The sequence below is a fragment of the Cloeon dipterum genome, chromosome 1 (genome assembly GCF_949628265.1).
Source record: "Cloeon dipterum chromosome 1, ieCloDipt1.1, whole genome shotgun sequence".
NCBI classification, from domain to species: Eukaryota; Metazoa; Arthropoda; class Insecta; order Ephemeroptera; family Baetidae; genus Cloeon; species Cloeon dipterum.
The window spans coordinates 11,286,444-11,305,131 of record NC_088786.1 but is presented as its reverse complement, the minus strand read 5'-3'; the positions used below and the strand labels follow the sequence as shown (position 1 = coordinate 11,305,131).

General features: G+C 44.1%; 2 protein-coding genes across 8 annotated transcripts in view; both read right to left on the bottom strand.

Moving 5' to 3' along the window:
• LOC135934186 (nucleolysin TIAR-like) overlaps positions 1-18,688 on the bottom strand; it is a 117,202-nt gene that overhangs the window by 82,846 nt on the left and 15,668 nt on the right. For 5 of the 7 annotated variants that reach the window (XM_065475739.1, XM_065475747.1, XM_065475740.1 and 2 more), the window contains exon 4: positions 8,585-8,680. In XM_065475739.1, the coding sequence (XP_065331811.1) occupies positions 8,585-8,680 (96 nt within the window). Of the gene's footprint in view, positions 1-4,807; positions 5,272-8,584; positions 8,681-9,350; positions 9,372-18,688 lie in introns of those variants that run through there. The other 2 variants (XM_065475746.1, XM_065475742.1) reach the window with 2 other exon arrangements.
• Positions 10,778-16,924, bottom strand: LOC135934184 (uncharacterized). Its single transcript, XM_065475738.1, has 2 exons — positions 16,440-16,924; positions 10,778-14,135 (listed from the first exon to the last, which is right to left on the bottom strand). The coding sequence occupies exons 1-2, from the start codon at positions 16,446-16,448 to the stop codon at positions 11,274-11,276; spliced, it is 2,871 nt and encodes a 956-aa protein (XP_065331810.1). The 5' UTR covers positions 16,449-16,924; the 3' UTR covers positions 10,778-11,273.

The following is an 18,688-nucleotide window of genomic DNA, read 5'->3' as shown; positions in this document are numbered from 1 at the left end:
CGAGGAGGCGAATTCAAAGTTCGGCGACAATCAGTTTGCCCACGCACGATTTCACATTGCACAGATGGGATCGTGCGAATTTGTTAATAATCTTCTCACACGATCCGCCAAATGAGTTTCTGGAATGAGGTGGAGCGACTTTTAAATAAACCGATATAGACTATAGTTGGAAGTCGAGTGCCTCTTGCGAGTGGCAATTTGAATTTCACGGAAATAACAGTGTCGCCTTTCAGGCAATGGGGTGAGCAAGCAACAAATAATTTCCACTCAAACTTTTCTCCAAGTCAAAAGACAATCATCAAATGACGACGCTCTCCACTCGAGTGGAAGGCACTTTCCAAAAGAAAATCATAATAAACTTTGCGGCCCATATCTCTCAGACAGTCTCATTCCGTCTGCTATTTTTGCGAAATGGAAGTTCACGAAAGAATGCGTGCAGCAGCTTTCCTGATTTTCCTCTCTTCTCGCTTGATGCGTTTTAAAATTGAATCAAGTGAGGCGACGCGCTTGACTGCTGCAGCAGTTGCTCCTCCCTTTGTGAGAGGGAGAAGTACTTCAAAGATGTTGCTTGCTCCTTTCTTTGTTTACCTCTCGAAAATAATAATAAAAAGCGAGCGGCGAAAAGAGAAAAGGTCCGCTCAATACCGAGCGAGAGAAAGAGCTGTGTGCAATAATCACGATAATTTACAGCGTTGACACGGAGCGCTAAAAATTCCAAGCATGCTGCCGACCCCTTTTCCCTCCAGTGCCGTTGGAGAGCGAGAAAGAGAGAGAGAGAGAGAGAGAGAGAGAAAACACTGTCAATTTTATTGTTCGGGGTGAAAAGAAATCATCTCGTTTGCCAGCGCAAGAAAAACAGAGACAGCGTTGGAAAAGGTTTCATTTAGATATTGACAGGGAGAGAGTGAAGGAGGAAGAAGTTGGGAATTGGATGAGGGAATGAAAGAGCGAGAGCAAGAGAGAGAAAGGGCGGGAGAACCACTCGGCGTTTTATTATGAATACATTAGAATATAATATTTGACTCCCAAATTGAAAGTTCATCCGCGACCATAAAGCCGTTATTACGGTGACAGATAAATAGGAAATATGGCGGCTATAAAGGCAGCATAGCGGCGCGGAAGAGTGGTGCTCGTCATTGACTCTTGAATATTTCACGTTGGTCGGCGGGAAAAAGGAAAGGCGCAGTGTACTTGTGCTAATATAACATTTAAGCGTGTTTCGGGGGCGCGAAAGTGACAAGCGCGAGTGCGCATCAGGGTGCTGCTTGTTGTCCCTCACAAGAGGCTGCTACCGTATTTGATATTCCACTCAGCTGCAAGGAGTAATCCTCGCTCCGCCCCGCCTCCTCCCTTGACATGTTTTGAGTACTTTGTACAGAGTTTAAATGTTTAATTAACCATACCTTGGGGCACACGGCTCGGCTGCGCACTCAGCCGCCCCATTTCGGATGTCGGCCACGTACAAATATGTAAAAACGTAAGAAATTGAAATAGCGACGAGGGCCAATCTCTTGCTCGCTTGCTTGGCTGCCTCTAACTTTCTTTGTTGTAATGATTGCCATCAAGGACGGCAATAAAAGCCGACTGAGCGAGGCACAAGACAAAAGGAGACGGTGGAACAAAAGGACGGAGAGCTGGCTAAATCAAGTTGAAGCATTTTAATTCGGCGACGCGCGTATTGACTGTTGATATTCTAATTTGATTGCTGACGAAAAGTGAGTGAGTGCCTTTGCTGAGCTGCAAATTGATTTCTTGTGCTGCCGCCCCGAGTCTTGCGTTTTAATCGCTCCGCTCGCTCGCACTCTGGCGGCAGCGAACAAGTCATTGAGCATTACAAATTGGGGCTTAAGGGGCGACAACATTTTAAGCTTGACTAAAACAACAGACTTAAGACTCGACGCGCACCCAATGAATCAAACTTACTTTCGTGCTTACTCTGCAACAACTACGGGCCCATTCCGCAGAAACCACCATCTTGTCCGAATCTAAACACATGGGTCGTCGTCGTCGGCCTGCGTTTGATCTAGATGGTTTCGATTTAAAATGCCACGTTTGTTTGTCTATTAACATATTTCCCCGGCTGCTGGCTGCTACTGGCGTGCACGCAATGCGTCAAAACCAAAAGGACGAGCGAGGCCGGAAATTGATTCAACAACTTTGGGTTGATAATCTTGCAATGTGGTTTTTAACAAATCGATTATATTGAAAGTCTCATGACAGAGCAAAGGAATGGAGTCAACAGAGTAAAATTGTTTCCTCGTTTTCATGCAACACTCTTGACTTCATGAAAATTTTAGCTCGACTTTCACAGTTTGCTTCGTGAGACAGCACTGCGAGGTGAAAAATCGCTGAAACGGTGGAAAAGCAGAGTGTGGGAGGAGTGCACATAAAGATATACGCAACGATAAGCAGCACACAACATCTATCTGGAGATTTGTTGTGCTTTCTGGCGGCGAATAAAATTAGTGGGCTGGGGAGATGTATAATTTTTGGGGCCGTGACGGCAAAATGCGAATAAATCACGGAATAGGTGGCGAGCTGAAACAGCAGCAGTTTTATTTATTGGGAGCCTGAGACACGCAAACACGGGCAAAAGGGAGGAAAGCGAGGGGGCGACCAAGGTGATGCATGTCTTTTTATTATACACGTCCAAGAGAGCTGCTTACGGGTGTATATTTTCCTAGTCGGCGGCGTTTAAAACACTTACTTTGTGTACCCGCCGGCGCTCGCGTTTGGAGAAGTCATTTGCAAAGCAAAAAAGAAGCGGATTTAGTCGGCAGCGCTGCGGCAACGCTACCAATTTGCACGGCATGGCTTTCTTCTTTGAGAACGCCAAATTGATTCGGCCGTCAAAAGCGTGCCGTTTTAATTTCCAGTTCGTCAAGCCGAATTTGCAATTGAGCGACGCGTTCGACGCTGGCTCGGGTTTCAATTAACGCTGCATCTGCTGCCTCTGAGTGGCTATAGCGGCTGAGAGGTGTACGTGTGCTGCAGAACAATAAATCGCAATTAGCAGAACGTGCGATGACGGCGCAATAACTTCTCATAATCCAAAGACAAAGAGCAAATAATCGCGTGAAAGGTGTTCGGTTTCGCAAGGTGTCTGCCTCAAACCGAGTCGGCTCCATATTTCATCGGCTAATGAAGAGTGCAAATGACAGCGAAAGAGCGCAGAGCCAGCAAACTTGCCGCGCAATTTATGAATATGTAAATGATAATCGCATGGCGGCCGCAAGAAACAACGGGCGAAATATCCTGGATGTGCGCCAAAAGTCCGAATTATTGCCGTTTTATTCAATTATTTTTCCTTTTCCCTCTCGCCAAGGGTGTGTTTGCTGGATAAATTTGCTCAGGGCCCCTTGCGTTGACTGGGTTGGGTATGCAACCGGGCGAACGACTCAATCACGCCGGCTGCATAACTCGCTCTCTCTCCTGCCGTCGCGATTCGCGGTTGCCGAGTTTTAATTGGGATATCAAAAATTCATGCGCACCGAATTCTAATTAAAAACGAGCCCACGCGTCAGTGCAGAGTGTGTTTATCGTTGAGAAATTTCAGACCGGCTTTTAAGTTAATGGAGGGGCAGGTATTGCAATAAAATTGAATTCTCAAAGAGCGTTTTGATGTTCGCCATGCGTCTTAATAAAAATTTTATCGCCTTCGTAATTGAGAGAATTATTGATGTCGCTCGGCTTCGTAAATTTTCATTAGCAGCTCGTCGGTTCTTTGTTCTTTTCGTTCCGCCGCGATAGCAACAGCAAAATCCTTATCTTCCGCGGGAATTCCTCAAAATTTCATGAAGAATTTTGTGCACGGAAAGCACTGGCAACGCGTAAAATTTTATGGCCCACTGCGGACGAAAGGCGGGTGGGCGGCACTTTGGATATACAAAATAAACACGAGAGAGCCGCTTTTCCAGAGAAATATTAAAAACAACGCTGCAACGATGGAGAATTTAATAAGGAAATCACTGAATTATAGAACGCGCGTTTTAGCTAACTTGCATGAAACTAACTATGCAGAGTTTAAGACCAGCTTAAAAACACGGCCACTTTTCGAGAAGAATTTAGTCGTTCCGTATTCGCAGGCTGCATACGGGGGCGGCGATTGACCGCTGAAACAAAAACGTGCACGGCCGTTGCGAAAAATCAATTCCGTGTCACTGCAGCTGGCGAGAGGTCAGAATAACTGAGCGGTCCAAAGTGACATGGGAATTATTGGCGATAGTAAAAAATGAACGAATATCCGCCTGATCGTGTTTATGGCCTTGCTGACGTAGGATTGGTTTTGTCCTGAAATATTATAACATGGCCTCACATATTCTTCTGCGGAATAGTCCAGAAGACAATTATATAATTTTTTTAACCTAATTGATTGGTACGCTGATTTTCAAGGACTTTTCAAGGGTTTCTAATTCAAAAGAATTGCATTTTTCAATAATAAAAAACACGTTGAATTTGGGAATTATTCATGACTTATTTATGGCTTTGTATGCAAATGCTTTACAACTCCATGAAAGAGCAAACCGAAGTGACCAAAACGTATTTTATAAATGTTATGGGGAACTACCAATACTAACCTAGCAAATGAGATTGATTTGCGTAAAAAATCAATCACAAGCACGTGTACATCAAATTTGACCAAAGAGGTTTCGCAGCAACTAAATTTTTTGCAATTATTTTTTCCTTGATGAAGCAAATCGCATCTTGTTTAAAATTAAGATTAAAAGTTTTATACGGATTTTTTTAAAGAATGAAACTAAACCGGACTGATTCGTACGAGAAAGTAAAAAATTTTTATGGAATTTACCTTGGAGGAGATTTGTAAAGAGTTGGGCGTGTTTGCGGACGTCGAGTTGGAAAGCGGCGTGACGGAGACTGAGGGGGCCGAATTGGCGACGGGGGTGGCCGCCTGGCTGCTGACCCCGGAGGCGGGTGCCACGGTCAGCGTTGGCACATACGTACTGAACGGGACAAACAACATTGAGGCAGGTCTGCTGGTCGCTGCAGCACCAGGGCACAATGGGACACAGATAAGCGGCTGAATGTTGGAGATATGTGGCACGTATCACACGTCGGCGGCGGCGGATTGTTGCGTCGTCGGCAATTGTTGTTGTCGCGGGCACCAATTGTTGTTGTCATTCGCGGTGTGCACGGGTGCCGGCGGGGCTCGCAGGTGCCAACATAACGCGCGCGACCGACCACGGTGTAGAAACCACGCCAGCAGCAGCACCCCGAGTGTGTTGTGTAGTGTTTAAGGGTGTATTCAGTCAGTGAGATGAGGCAAAGGCGAAACTCGAAGCCACTCACTTGGCTCTTGGGGCGGAGAGAATAGATGTACAGCGCGCGCGCACCCCTTAAGCCTCCGCTGCATAATGTACACCAATTTTATTACCCGCCGCCGCGTACAAGTGCATATTAATTCATTTATAAGCCGAACCGGCCCGTAAAAAGCGGCTCCGCCAACGCTGGCTAACAAAAGAAGCTGCCGGCCTGCGTTGTTTGTGAATTTATGTAGCCAGCCGCTGCGAAAATGAGGTTTAAATAAGGCGGCCTTTCGGGCGGCGGACGGGCGAGCCAGCCAGCCAGCCAACGAGCGGGCGCAGCAGCAGCAGCGCCCTTGCTTCAAGAGGATGCTGCTGCTGTGTGCCGCGCTCGCTACGCCCGTTTTCGGCTCGCTTTTATTTCGCGAGGGGGGAATTTTCCTCTCGGCTGCACGTGGATAAATTTCGCGCCATGAATAACGCATTCCCCGTGATTTGTTCTTCCAGCGTACACAAACGCAACAATGATTGCTGCAAATAGATCGGACAGATCGATGAATTTTCCCTTAACGCCGTCGTTCCCAGGAGACGCGCCTGCCTTGAGCAATATGAATAAAAAATTTAAACGGTATGAAGAAGAATGGGGATATATTGGCAAAGGGAATGCTTTCGGCATGATATTTCTATATTTGGTTCAACTTTCGCCATCTGTCACACATCAGGAAATATCCGCATTATATTTTGTCAAATTCAAAGTTAAAATTATTTTTTTGGTTAAAATGAATTGCATGAAAAAATCGGCAAAGACACGGACACTTGACAAAGACTCGCCATTATGGAATATTATTTAATTGAATTTTATTTTATAAAAGGAAAATATTTGATAAATAGATGTGAGGCATTTTACACGTTACAAGCAAATTACGCCAAGTACTGCCATAAATATATCACGCCGTCGATTTCATTTTTTTTGCACTTTAATACTTTTAATTCATTGCCAGTGTTCCTGCACTTTTTCTAAAAGATTTTTAATAATGTGTAGTATGAATAATAAACAACAATATGAAACCGGCTTGCTAAAAGTTTGAGCATTTTATCTGAAAGTGAGACGAAGCCCACTATTATGATATATTTATCGAAAACAAGTTTGAGATTTATAAACAAAGGCTCTGTGGATAAAGTCAAGCTTACGGGAGTATCTAATAAGCGCATTACTTTTCACTGGCACAACGGCGATTACTGCGAACATGAACCTCCGCAATGGCCTGTTTAAGAGATTTTGAAAACTTTGCTCGCTGCAAGTATAGTGATCTAACAAAAGTTTAGACCGCAACAAACTTTGCACCTGCTGCAAAACACAGAGGCCCTGAACAAAAAGCAGCATCAAATCCCCGCTCAAAAATTCGCAGCCTAATGAAATTTTCTCCTTATTTTCGGGCAAGAAAGCCTCCGGTGCGAACACTTAAATCCACTTTAATCAGCCAAGCTACAGAATTTGAGCTGCCTGGCTGCATGCATTCATACAAGATTATGTTATTTTACCGCTGCCACCGAGTACATGTACGCATCTCAAGCTACTTTTGTATACCAACACATCCTCCTAGCAGCTCTGGCCCGCCCGCTCTCATGTATATGTGTGTTCTATTCTGCTTCATAAAGCAGCACCACCAGCAGTTCCCACGGAAACAAAAACACCGAAGAAGTAAATAAACGCGAACACACACAGCAGCAGCAGCAGTAGCAGCAACTCGCAATACAGATACTCCAGGGAAATTAGTAGCTGCAGCGGCTGGCGCCCTGCTAAGGCATCGGTTTGCAAATTTATCTATGTACGAGAAGCACTCACTTCGGACGTGAGCCAGACACTTTATCAAATTAAATATCAACTTGTGAAAGCACCCATCCATATTTCACGTTTTCTTTCGCCGCCCGTCGCGCTTGGAAAACATCTGCTTCCTAGATTGGCTACATTGCAGCCACATCACTCAGTAAGAAAGAAATTCTCCAGTGGGTACAAAATCATCAAGATGGCATGAATTATTTGCATCTTTTTCAACTCGGTTTATGTATTATTGCATGTCTTTTAAGTTCCACAAAAACAACTTGATCAGTTAATTGGACATAATAAACAAAGTTTAATTTTTTAGACGGAAACTGAATATATCAATCAACAAAAACTAAGGTAAAGAAAAAACATTTACCATAATGTGATGCTCTACTATCATCGCTGAAAATGAATTTGGTTTCAATTCTGTGAATCACCTACCACTAAACTCTGTTTGCACAGTTAAATGCGATAAACTCCGATCATTGGAAAATCGTTGTTTGCTGATAATTTAACGATTTATACACATACAGACGCCAAAGAGCTGCAGTAGGAAATATGTGCGTATGTTTATTGGTAATTGAGCGAACATGTGTAGTAGTTGTTTGAACTCTGTGTATTAGTCAAAAAGCAAATCTTACGATTGGAAGCGAGTTAAAAAGTGTTGCTGCGTGAAAATTAGCACGTCAATGATAGAATTAGGTACTGCAAGTATTTTCATTACGTTAGAAATCAATTTGAGAGAAAAGTGTTAAAAATTAAATCGCTTATCTTATCATCACTTTGTAGATAGTTGCTTATCTGGAAGCAGATTCATGCTAAGGCTCATCTTAATCCCCCTCCCTGTTCATTAATAAAATTTCCATAATTAATTGCCGGTCTCCGGCAGCCGAAAAAACGCGTACGCGCGTATTAATCAAGTCGAGTCGGATAGCGGCCAAACTAACTAATGGATTTCATTTTTGCGCGGCGCGTTTGCAAATGATGTAATTAATGGCAGCGTAAGAAGCAATGCTGGTTTATCTCGCGCACGTTTGTTGTTGCTAACTAGAGAGCGAGCGGGAGGGAGGGAGGGAGGGCGGGCGGGCGGGAGGAAACGTGTGAATAATTAATTTGTATTGCGAGCGCAGCGTATTCTGCAATCTGGGGGATTTGGCTTTGGCCGGCTCTCGAGCGCAGTCTTATTTGCCGAGATTTGCTCGTCGTCGTTCATAATTCATTCGGCCGGGCGGGATTAGTGCCGAAGCAAGCTGTCCGACTTTGTTTGTCGGGCAGCGGACAAAAGGTAAACCCCCGGTATGACACATTCGGATGTTAACACGTGAGTCGACCGTGCACGACGACAATCTCTAATTTGGAATATGCTAACCGTGCGTGTCGAAAAGAGCGCACCGTGTTTATTGCGGTGTTTGCGACGCCGTGCCGGCTGCATATATGTGTGTCTGTGTGTAAGCGGCAGGAATAATAATCATAATAATAAACGTAAAAAGGCACTCACCTTTTCAAGAAAATTGCGTTTGTTCATGGCGGCGAGAGCAGCAGCCGCAGCATTGTGGTCAGCAAACTCGACGAAGGCGTAAGGATCATTTCCAGGCTGCAAATAAAACAAAACAACACATGACAATAACAGAATTTTCTCTCTTTTTAAGCCGCTCGGGGGTGCTTTTTCGGGCCTGCTTTGAGGGCGGGAGAAATAAGACAGAATTGCTTGGCTTTGAGGCACTCGGGCAGTAAAAAGAGGGACTTCATCTTGGTGCAACTCCATTTGTGAGGCAAAATTGCGCAGTGAATTGGTGCAACATAGGTCTGATTTCTCTATTCTCATACCTCCCCACTTGCAAAGCTCAAAACGTTTTCTCGAAAGGTTGATCGTTTTAGCTGTATTCATATTTAGCAAAATAAAATGCGAAACACAGGCAGGTCTGGATCTATAATACTATAAACATATAGTATTTAAAATATTTTAACAAAATACAACGACTCGCAGCTTATTTAATTTAAATAATTCTATGACCTTAAAGTTCATCTCAAAATAAAATATTCATAAAAGTTTGCCTTTAAAGTATTGCGTGACATACATGCGTGCCATTTCGTTAAGTGCATTCGTTAATTTCATGTGAACTGTACTTCTTAGCCATTTACCGCCTTGTTCGACGGCATGACCCCAATAAACCTCCTTTACTTTCGCCACGCAAATTTGGTAATTTGACATGAACGTAAATTAGCGAATTCGCAAAGATATTTTCACAAGCATGCCAGCCTACCTTCATCTTAATCGTCTTCCTGAAGTCGTTAATTTTAAGCTACTTTCTTTGGTCTAAAACTAGAATGGCCGTTTATTGATTGGGCTTCTTATATGTCTATTTTGATAGGTGGCTATAATTTGGTCATCATTTGAGTCTCTGTAATTTTTTCATGCGCTTTTATTTATTTAAGCGAAGCTATTTATCAGCTTGAGTGCAGTGATTAATTACTTCCTAGGCTGTTAAGTCGGATAATGTAGGGACTAAAATTGATTTTCAAAAAAGGGCGTGCGCCATTGACATTTAAGAGTGCGGCTCGGGCGCCGCTCTATAGAGTGCTTGGGCAAATATTTTTCGGCAGGCAAAAGAAAAGGCGGCTTGAAACAGAGTGCGAGACGAACACATTCGCCACCAGCAGCACTTTGCTGCACAAAGATAAAATTCTACGTCTATTACTTGGCACGAGCAGCAAAAGCCAGACGAGATGCCGTGCTGCTGAAGTGGGCGAATATGATACATCAAAGAGCGATGCGTAGCGAGCAAACCCTTCTTTGCCTCGCGTGGATCAACTGTATAGAATTACAGGAATTTAACAACAAAGCCTTCTGTCGGCAACCGAGTCGTTAAACATGCAAGTATTAGAACATTTTTCGACAAAACCAGCGAGTAACCATACGCTTGTGTACACGCCGAGCGGTGTCATGTTCTACTGTTTATTGATTCGACAGCCTGACGAATTATTAAGTATTGTTCGACCTGCCGCACAGGTGGTTGGCTTTCCGTCCCCCTTTTAATCCAGCGGTGGTCCCGCGCAGGAAGTCTAATATCTTCGCCTCTCTGCTTCATCAAAGTTTCAGGACGGGAAGTGAGACGTTGCCCGGAGTTTGGAGACGGGGGTGCCAGAATAAACTAACTGCTGTTGATGCACGCAGAACCAATTTTTCATCTATATGGCGGCATTAAAGCTAATAATTTTTGAGTGCAGGCCGAAGAGCGTTCGCTTGGCGGTGTGGGCGCGCGAGCAAAGTCATTTGCAGGCAATACATGACATATTGCTTGCCGCACCGCAGGGGGAGAAGAGTGCACTTCCATGCAGATAGAGAGGAACCAGCGTGATGATAATAAAATTTGAGCTGCGGCCATAACGCTCTATTGGAGTGCAGATTTACCAACTCGCGCAGCCGGAGAGATCAATATTGTGATTATGGTGTAATTTATAAACGGCTCTGACTTATCAACGCCATTACACAAAATCGATGCGCCATGCAAATATCGACGGCCGCCGCCAACACCACCGCTGTGCCGCTCAGATTTATTTACAGAGTGGCTTGACGTAATTAATATTTATCGCGTGCATTATGACGTCCAATTTTATTGCTTTTGAATGTACGAATTTAAGAAGGGGATTGATGCAAACGTTTATCACGTGAATATATAAAACTGGCAAATTCTATAAATATTGTTTTTATTTAGTTCATCAGATGGCATAACAATTTTCATTGGAATATATTGTTTTATGTAAACTCTGCATTGTTATCATAATAAAACTTGTGTGGGTTCTAACTCTATTCAGTTGGTTTTATTCATGTCGGGCATATATATTTTGAATATTTTGTCAAAAAATAATGCATTTCATTGAGCAATACAAGTGTTAAAAATACACTCCAACTTCCATCTTTTTGATCTTACAAAAGAGTAACAGTAATCGGACCCAAAGACAGTGCGAACCTATTCGATTAAATAGGAGTATTATCCCTTGATCCCACGTAGGTTTTCCTGTTAATTGCTAGAATACACACGGGCACATAAATTGTTCAATTTAAGTTATTTTCGACATAATTCTCAATGGATGACTCATAGAAAAATGAATAAATAATCGTGATGTCGAAAACAAACTTACAATTGGCCACACGCACAGCACAAGCATTCTCTATCCCTTAAAATTTACGAAGATGAAGTAACAACAGACGTCGACGTGCTAATTTCTTCTGAGGTCGAAGTCGCCTCTGTGGCAGAAGTGGGGCTTCCGGTTTGTTGCTCTTGAGCAATAGTTTCTCTGTGATCTGTCGCAGCAACATTGAGGTCATGGTGCTCCGAGGCAGCGAATCGCAAATCACCGAGACTATTGATGTCGTGGATAGGAGACACCTCAAAATTATGGCCGTGACTGCCAACTTGCCCCCCGGAGGGATTCTGTTCGATGGCTGCAAGAACGTCTTTCAATAAGTCTTGAGAGAGTATTTGTTCGTGAGGGATGTCGGGATTGTGTTCAGAACCACCAGAGGCTTGCACCTGCAGGGTGTATGTACCATGATCTCCTTTGATGGGGATCTCTTTGTGAGCGGGAGCATGGTTTGATGGCACTTGGTTAATGTGCTGCTGCGCAAACTGTACGCTGCCAGGAGGCTCTGCAAAGTGGCCACTAGGTCCAAAATGGTGAGCATCCTGGTTGATATTGTAAGCGGTCAAAAGTGGTTCCGCAAAATTTCCGATTGTGATTTGAGGAGAAATTCCGATTTCAGGACCAGTGAGGCCAAAGTTTTGGACCGTGTACGATGTCACTTGACCAACGTGAGCGGCATCAGTAAATGCAGGAACCACTGCGGGGGCAGAATGGACATTACTACCAGGTTCCGGTACGGCAGGTGGCAAATAGGTATCTCCAACTGGCTTGACAAGGTGGTGGCCTTCCTGGTTAGCTTGGGCATTCACTGCGATGCTCTGCAGAAGGCCATTAGGAACAGGAGGTCTGAATTTAACAGGGACTTTGGGTGGATTTATGTCGAGGCCTGCTTCCTGACCAGCTATATTAAAGGGTGGAGGGCCGTAACTGTTTTGAGGAGGTCCGGGAGGTGGACCTCTAGGTGGACCATAGCTATCCTTTGGTGGTGGTCCGTAGGAATCTTTAGGTGGAGGACCATATGTGTTCTTGGGTGGAGGAACATATGAGTCTCGGGGTGGGTGAGCTCTTAGGGGTGGAGGTCCATAGGAGTTTGAAGGTCGCTTGTGATGGACACGGGGATGATGATGTTTTGGTGGAGGTCCATAAGATGTGATAATTTGCTTTGGTGGTGGACCATAGTGGTTAGAAGGAGGACCAGAAATGCCTTTGCTAGGAGGCCCGTATGAGTTTGAAGGTGGTGATTGTGGAGGAGGAGCACCATACGAGTCAGATGGCGGACCTTCAACATGAGTGGAAGAATCATGGACAACCTTGCCTCCTTGAGCGTGAGCCACTAGACCAGGCATGGGTTTCCAGCCATCATACATGATGCGGGGCTTAGTTGGTGGACTGTCCACGCCAGGTGGGGGGCCAGTTAAAGGTTCAGGGTCCAAAGGCCCTGGCTTGCGGTGTTCCTTTGGAGTTCTTACATCTCCAACTGGAGCACCGTACAAGGTGCTTGGTGCAGATGGTGGTGCTCCATAAGAGCTGCTCGGTGGGAGAGGAGGAGGTCCATACGAGCTGCTAGGGGCAGGACCAGAAGGAGGGGGACCGTAAGATGAACTAGGAGCAGGACCTGACGGTGGCGGTCCATATGAATTGCTTGGGGCTGGAGCTGAAGGTGGTGGTCCATACGTGTTACTCAAGGCTGGAGCAGATGGGGGAGGTCCATAAGATGTACTAATGGCGTTGATAGAGGGAGGAGGACCAAAGTCATTGCCAGGACCTGATGCTGGTGGGCCATGTTGTATGGCAGGAGCAGATGGTGGCGGTCCATATGAGTCACTTAGTTGTGCAGGAGGAGCTCCATAGTTTGAACTTGGAGCTGATGGTGGGGGCCCGTGAGCAGAGCTGGCTAGGGGTGCACCATAAGAATTACTGGGAGCAGAGGGAGGAGGACCATACTGAGGGCTTGGTGGAGCACGGGGAACTCCGTATGAAGTACTTGGCTCAGACTGAGGTGGTGGTCCGTAGGAGTCACTTGGTGGTCCAGATGGGGGAGCTCCATAAGAAGTGATGGGGGCTGCTTGGGGTGGAGGTCCATAAGAGTTACTTGGCGGCCCGGAAGGTGGAGCACCATAAGAAGAACTAGGTGGGGATGGCGGCGGTGGTCCATAAGAATTGCTTGGTCCAGATGGCGGGGGTCCATAAGAATTGCTTTGTCCAGACGGCGGTGGACCATAAGAATTGCTTGGTCCAGACGGTGGTGGACCATAAGAATTGCTAGGTCCAGACGGCGGTGGACCGTAAGAATTGCTAGGTCCAGACGGCGGTGGACCGTAAGAATTGCTAGGTCCAGACGGCGGTGGACCGTAAGAATTGCTAGGTCCAGACGGTGGTGGACCATAAGACGAGCTTGGAGGAGGACCGCGAGACTTGGGTGGGGGCCCATAGTTTGGTCGTGGCCCCTTAAAGTGGGTGTGGAAGTTGCTAGCAGTTATTATGTTAGCCTCAGGTACACGCTGGGGAGCGCTACTGAAATCTTGCTGCGGCGGGCCATTTGAGGGTGTCAAAGGAGGGCAGTCCCCTGCAGCTCCATGAACATGATTGTGGGAAACAAAGTCGGACGAGCTATGAGATACCACTTTTGGTGGGGGTCCATACGCAGGCTTTGGTGCTAGAGGTCGTCTCGGGGGTCCATAATTTTGTCTCGGAGGACCATGAGAACGTGGTCCATGTCTTGGAGGGCCATAAAATGACTTCGGTGGTGCGCCGTAAACTGTTGGTGGGCCGTGACCTCCGGCCTCAGCAACAAGGTCATTAAGCTCCAAGTCTTTGTCTACTTTTTCATCTTCGTGTATGTGATGAGCGTCATCATCAGCAGATACGAGTGCAATCGCTCCGAGGAAAATCAGCACATAAACCTGCACATATATTAAATATTTTAGTTTACTTTATATTTCGTTCATGAAAACCCGTCAGCAGCCAAACAAGACCGAAAGTTTACCAAAATCCCGCGTCATGAGCGGAAGAATAACAGCCCAGATATCACGATTTCGCAGTGCGGAGGCACGTTTGTTGGAGAGTTCGTTTATTTTAATGTACCTTCATTGAGCATTCTAAATATTTTATTGGTAGCCGAGATTATTTTTTAACCTTGGAAACATCGCACAAGTGACACCGGTTGTAAGAATGAGATATAATATTATACTACTTACAGGTTATTAGTACAGACCCTATTATCAGTAAACGTGGCTTACGCGAGCATGTATATTCTTCATTGCTTTTGAAAATAAAATGTTATAAAAAATTTGCAGAACTGACGGGAAAAAGTAAGACAATCTGACGAGGAAATTATTATGAACAGAAATCGTCAGCATATCAGCCGAAAGCGGCAGTAAACACGGCGCTAATCGAGAAATAGGTGCAGAGAAAACCACGTCTTTTTGAAGAGGTCAGTAGCACAGAGGGGCCTCAGCATTGACCTTCTAAGATACAGACATATGAATATTTATGGCCAGCGGCAATGTGAACAACCGCGCGCCGTCGCTTCTTTCTTCTTTCGCTCTTTCTAAAAAAGACGATAAAAAAAACTCGTTTTTAGACGCCCGTGCATATTTCACACGGCTACAATTGAATCCTCGCGCGCGAGAGGGCATTATTCATAAGGTACACGTCCGATTTTCCTCTCAAATACATTCCCATACTTTCGCTGCAATTTTCATTTGTATATAATGAATTAGCAATGAACTAACCTGTATTAATCTCTTACTGCTGCTAGTCTAATTTAATTGCGAACGCAGATTGAATTAACATACAATAAAATAATACACTTTCGTTCAGAGTGTAGTGCAAAAGCCACAATAACAACCCAACGAGCATTTAATTCCAGGCCGGTGGTTTAATTGTGTTGCTCATGCCGGATTCTTCAAGTTTACTCACTCGCGAACAAAGGCGAGCCACACACATAAACAAAAGTGTGGCATCGCTTTTAAACTCGTAATTTTAGAATTAAAAATATAATCTGGTAAGGTAGAAAAAATAAATCAGGCGCATGATATTTAAGTAAAGTTTCGTACAGCCTATTTAGCACGCACCGTATCATTTTGGCCCATCACTTTATCGGACCACAAGCTTGCGTATGGGCAGACGATGGAACGAGGAAGTTGGTGTAAAACAATTAAATAATACGTCCGAGTTTATATCGCAAGCGAGGCGGGAGAAAATTTTATCGCGAGGAGAATTATTATTTGGTTGCCCGCGCACACTATAAAAGGCGCGCATCAGTGTAACGCTAAAGTGCCAGCAGGAATATAATAAGCAGGTCAATGTGTGTAAGATTGGACTCTCACAATAATAACGGTCCTTGTCACCCAGACATCTAACACAGAATGCGAAAGGGACATGTTGCCCACAAGCTCCGCAGATAAAAGGATTGTAAAATTGTTTAGGAAACTGCTACACTTCTTTTAAGCGAGCGGGAAATGTTTTTACAAGCCTCGTAGTGATTATTGTGTGGTCTTAATTATGTTGTTAAGTGCAACGATTATATTTTTACGTTATACGAAATAAAAATTGCGGTTAGCAGTTAGATTCTCTTATACGTCTCATTTCAGTCGAACGGTGAATGTAAAACTTAATAACAATAGAATTCAGCTTTTCAATGGAAAGCAAGCAATAATTCATAACGCGCTTGGATGTATTCACGCTCTGACTTTGGGGCCCGCTGATGGCAATATGAACTATTGATAGCCCTGATGAGTGACGACCTATTCCATTTAAGCTTATTTTGGAGTACACGTGCATTAATTGAACTCAAATTACTACCTTCAATCAGAAACGAGCGCCGAGAGAAATCATATTTAACGCTGGCGCAATATTATCGTCTGTGACGCGCGAGTGTCATTGCTAAGGCCATATATGCGATGCCCGATATTAACCCGCGGACGGGAAACACGACACAAATTAATAATTCCACTGCGACAATGCTAATAATTGATGGCACATTAATCCAGGGAGAAAAAGGACGTGTTAAAATCAAATACAGCTAACTAATTCAAAACGGAATATTGCCACGGAAGACTATATTTTATGGTAGAATTTATTCCAAGGAAATGTACTAATCCTTCAATACGCTCAATGAAGTAATCAGGAATTTACTCTCTGTCTCGTTTTAGGCTGCGACGAGTTTAACGGGTATTATAAAAACAAGAAAAAATGATTCTAACCTGTTTCATTGTGCTGGTCAGGTAATTCCTAATCAAAGCGATTCTTCAACTACACTGGGATTAGCCTGCACTCACTGGCTATCTCTTCATTTGGCCGAATGGAAAGTGCAACTGAAGAGTGAGAGACGCGTATCCTCTTAGCGAGCGATTACAGGCACACACCACTTCTCTGCTCCGACTTATTATTAAAAACCTTCATTTTGATTCTAACTTATGTTATATACCAGACCCGCACCAAGTCCAGCCCACCTGGTCCATCGTGAAGGGGGGATAGAGTAACAATGAGAGGAGGATTTTTATTGAAAGTAGTCCACATCCTCGCTCGCTGGCTGCGGCGCGATGATGCTTCTTGTAAATAATCTTGGCGCGAGAGCCAACGCAGAGAAAGAAAGCAAGTACACACGCGCGCGCCCTTTCTTTAGCAGCATTGATATACGCCGATATGCGACTTTTTGCCAGAGTATTTTGTTTCTGCAATTTCTTTTTTAACTGTAACGCTTAGTTTCTCATGAAATAATAGATTGTTACTTTCGCAAACTTTTAATACTGTAAATATCGAGTCTTTTGCTATATTTCAGTTACATTTTTAAAAAATGGAAGATACTAAATTAAAAAACAGAATTAAATATTGCGTACAATTACAAATTAGTCTAAAACAAATCTGAACATTGCATAAAAATATTTACTTGGGTTAATTACATTTATTGGAATATTACTTTTCAAGAGTTTATTGATTTAATGTTGTTTGTCACCGTCGCAAAAATGCACAAGATGACATCCATTCAAATCAAATTGTTTTAAGCAGTTATTAATTCATCAAATTATACCCAACGCTTCATTGCCTCAGTCGAATCAAATGTTTCAAAGCAATTTATAATTAATCATGTACCAACAATGGGTTCTAAACATTTCATTGAGGGAACTCTGCTATTGGCTATTGGAGATCGTGGAGCAGTGATGGAACTGAAGTGTAACATTTCACGTTCAATCGATGCAATAAAATTGCAATTGACACCAAAGAACACCAATCTTCAGCAATGAAATTAGAAATAGCTCACGAACTGTTCTAAACCCAATTAAGTGTGCTTCGCCCAGTCATGAATTTCGCGAAATAAATGTTTGACGTCATCTGAAAATCGAGTAAATCGTGCAGCGATGTACATCTCCCGTTTGTTTCCTCTTTACACTCTGTATTGTATGTAGACCACGCGAAAAACTGTCCAAGACATCCTGATCAAATTCATTTATCACAAGAGAAGGGAGAGATTCTTCATTATTCACACCAAAGAATAAAATTGTAAAGCTCTGGCTTTTCAAAGGAATCATACGTCGCTAAGAAAGGCGCAGATTGCAGCATTTTACTGCAAAGCACACACGAGGACAAAAACATTGTGATGTATTTTCGAGGTCTAGGGAAAGTGTTGTATTCCAAGTGAATAGCTCTTTGAATTTCTCCCTAATAGCTCCACCGCGAGGTGCACGATAAATTGGCTGCGGCTGCATTCAAGTTCGAATTAAGGTAATGATATTCGCCGATCCACATTCAACGTGAGGCGCTAATTGAAATAAAGCCATCCAAGCGAGCTAGCTAGCGTTCTTCTTCACTGCGCTCCTTTTAGCAGATTACATGGACTGTGAGAATGGGAGGCAAATTAGTTAGTTGCCTGCCGAGTTCATGCAGAAATAAATTACACTCGCTCCGCGTAGTTATTACTATTTATGAGCGTCAAGCAAGCCACCCCCTAAGAATTTCGATGTATATAAAGACGAAGGGCTTTAAAGTCCTGGATTTATGAATTCTGCATCCTTCATCGCGCCGAGCGTGGCTCACATAGCACAGACATTAGCACATGGCGATGCACATGCCGCTTGCCCGCGCCAAATTGGATTAATACCCGCAACAACACGGCGCACAGGGGTGGAAAGGGGGATTTTGGGTTTACCTGTGACAGAGGGGGGGGGGGAAATTAAATATGCAAGTCCGGCAGATTAGTAAAGAGAGGATGAGCAGAGAAAGAGCGTGGCACCAGAGTATTTTTATTAATTTAAATAAGGGCGGAGAGCAGGAAACTTTTGCTTTCGAGAGGAAAGTTTAATTGCTTTGCTGGAGCACAGTTTTGATACGCCGCGCGGGCATTAAAAAAGCAAAAACCTCAGGCGCAGAGAGATCGTTCCTCGCGGCGGCACATTTCAAATATTTGGAATATTTTGACAAGTGATTAATGCGCTCGACGCCGAGGCTGCAGCAT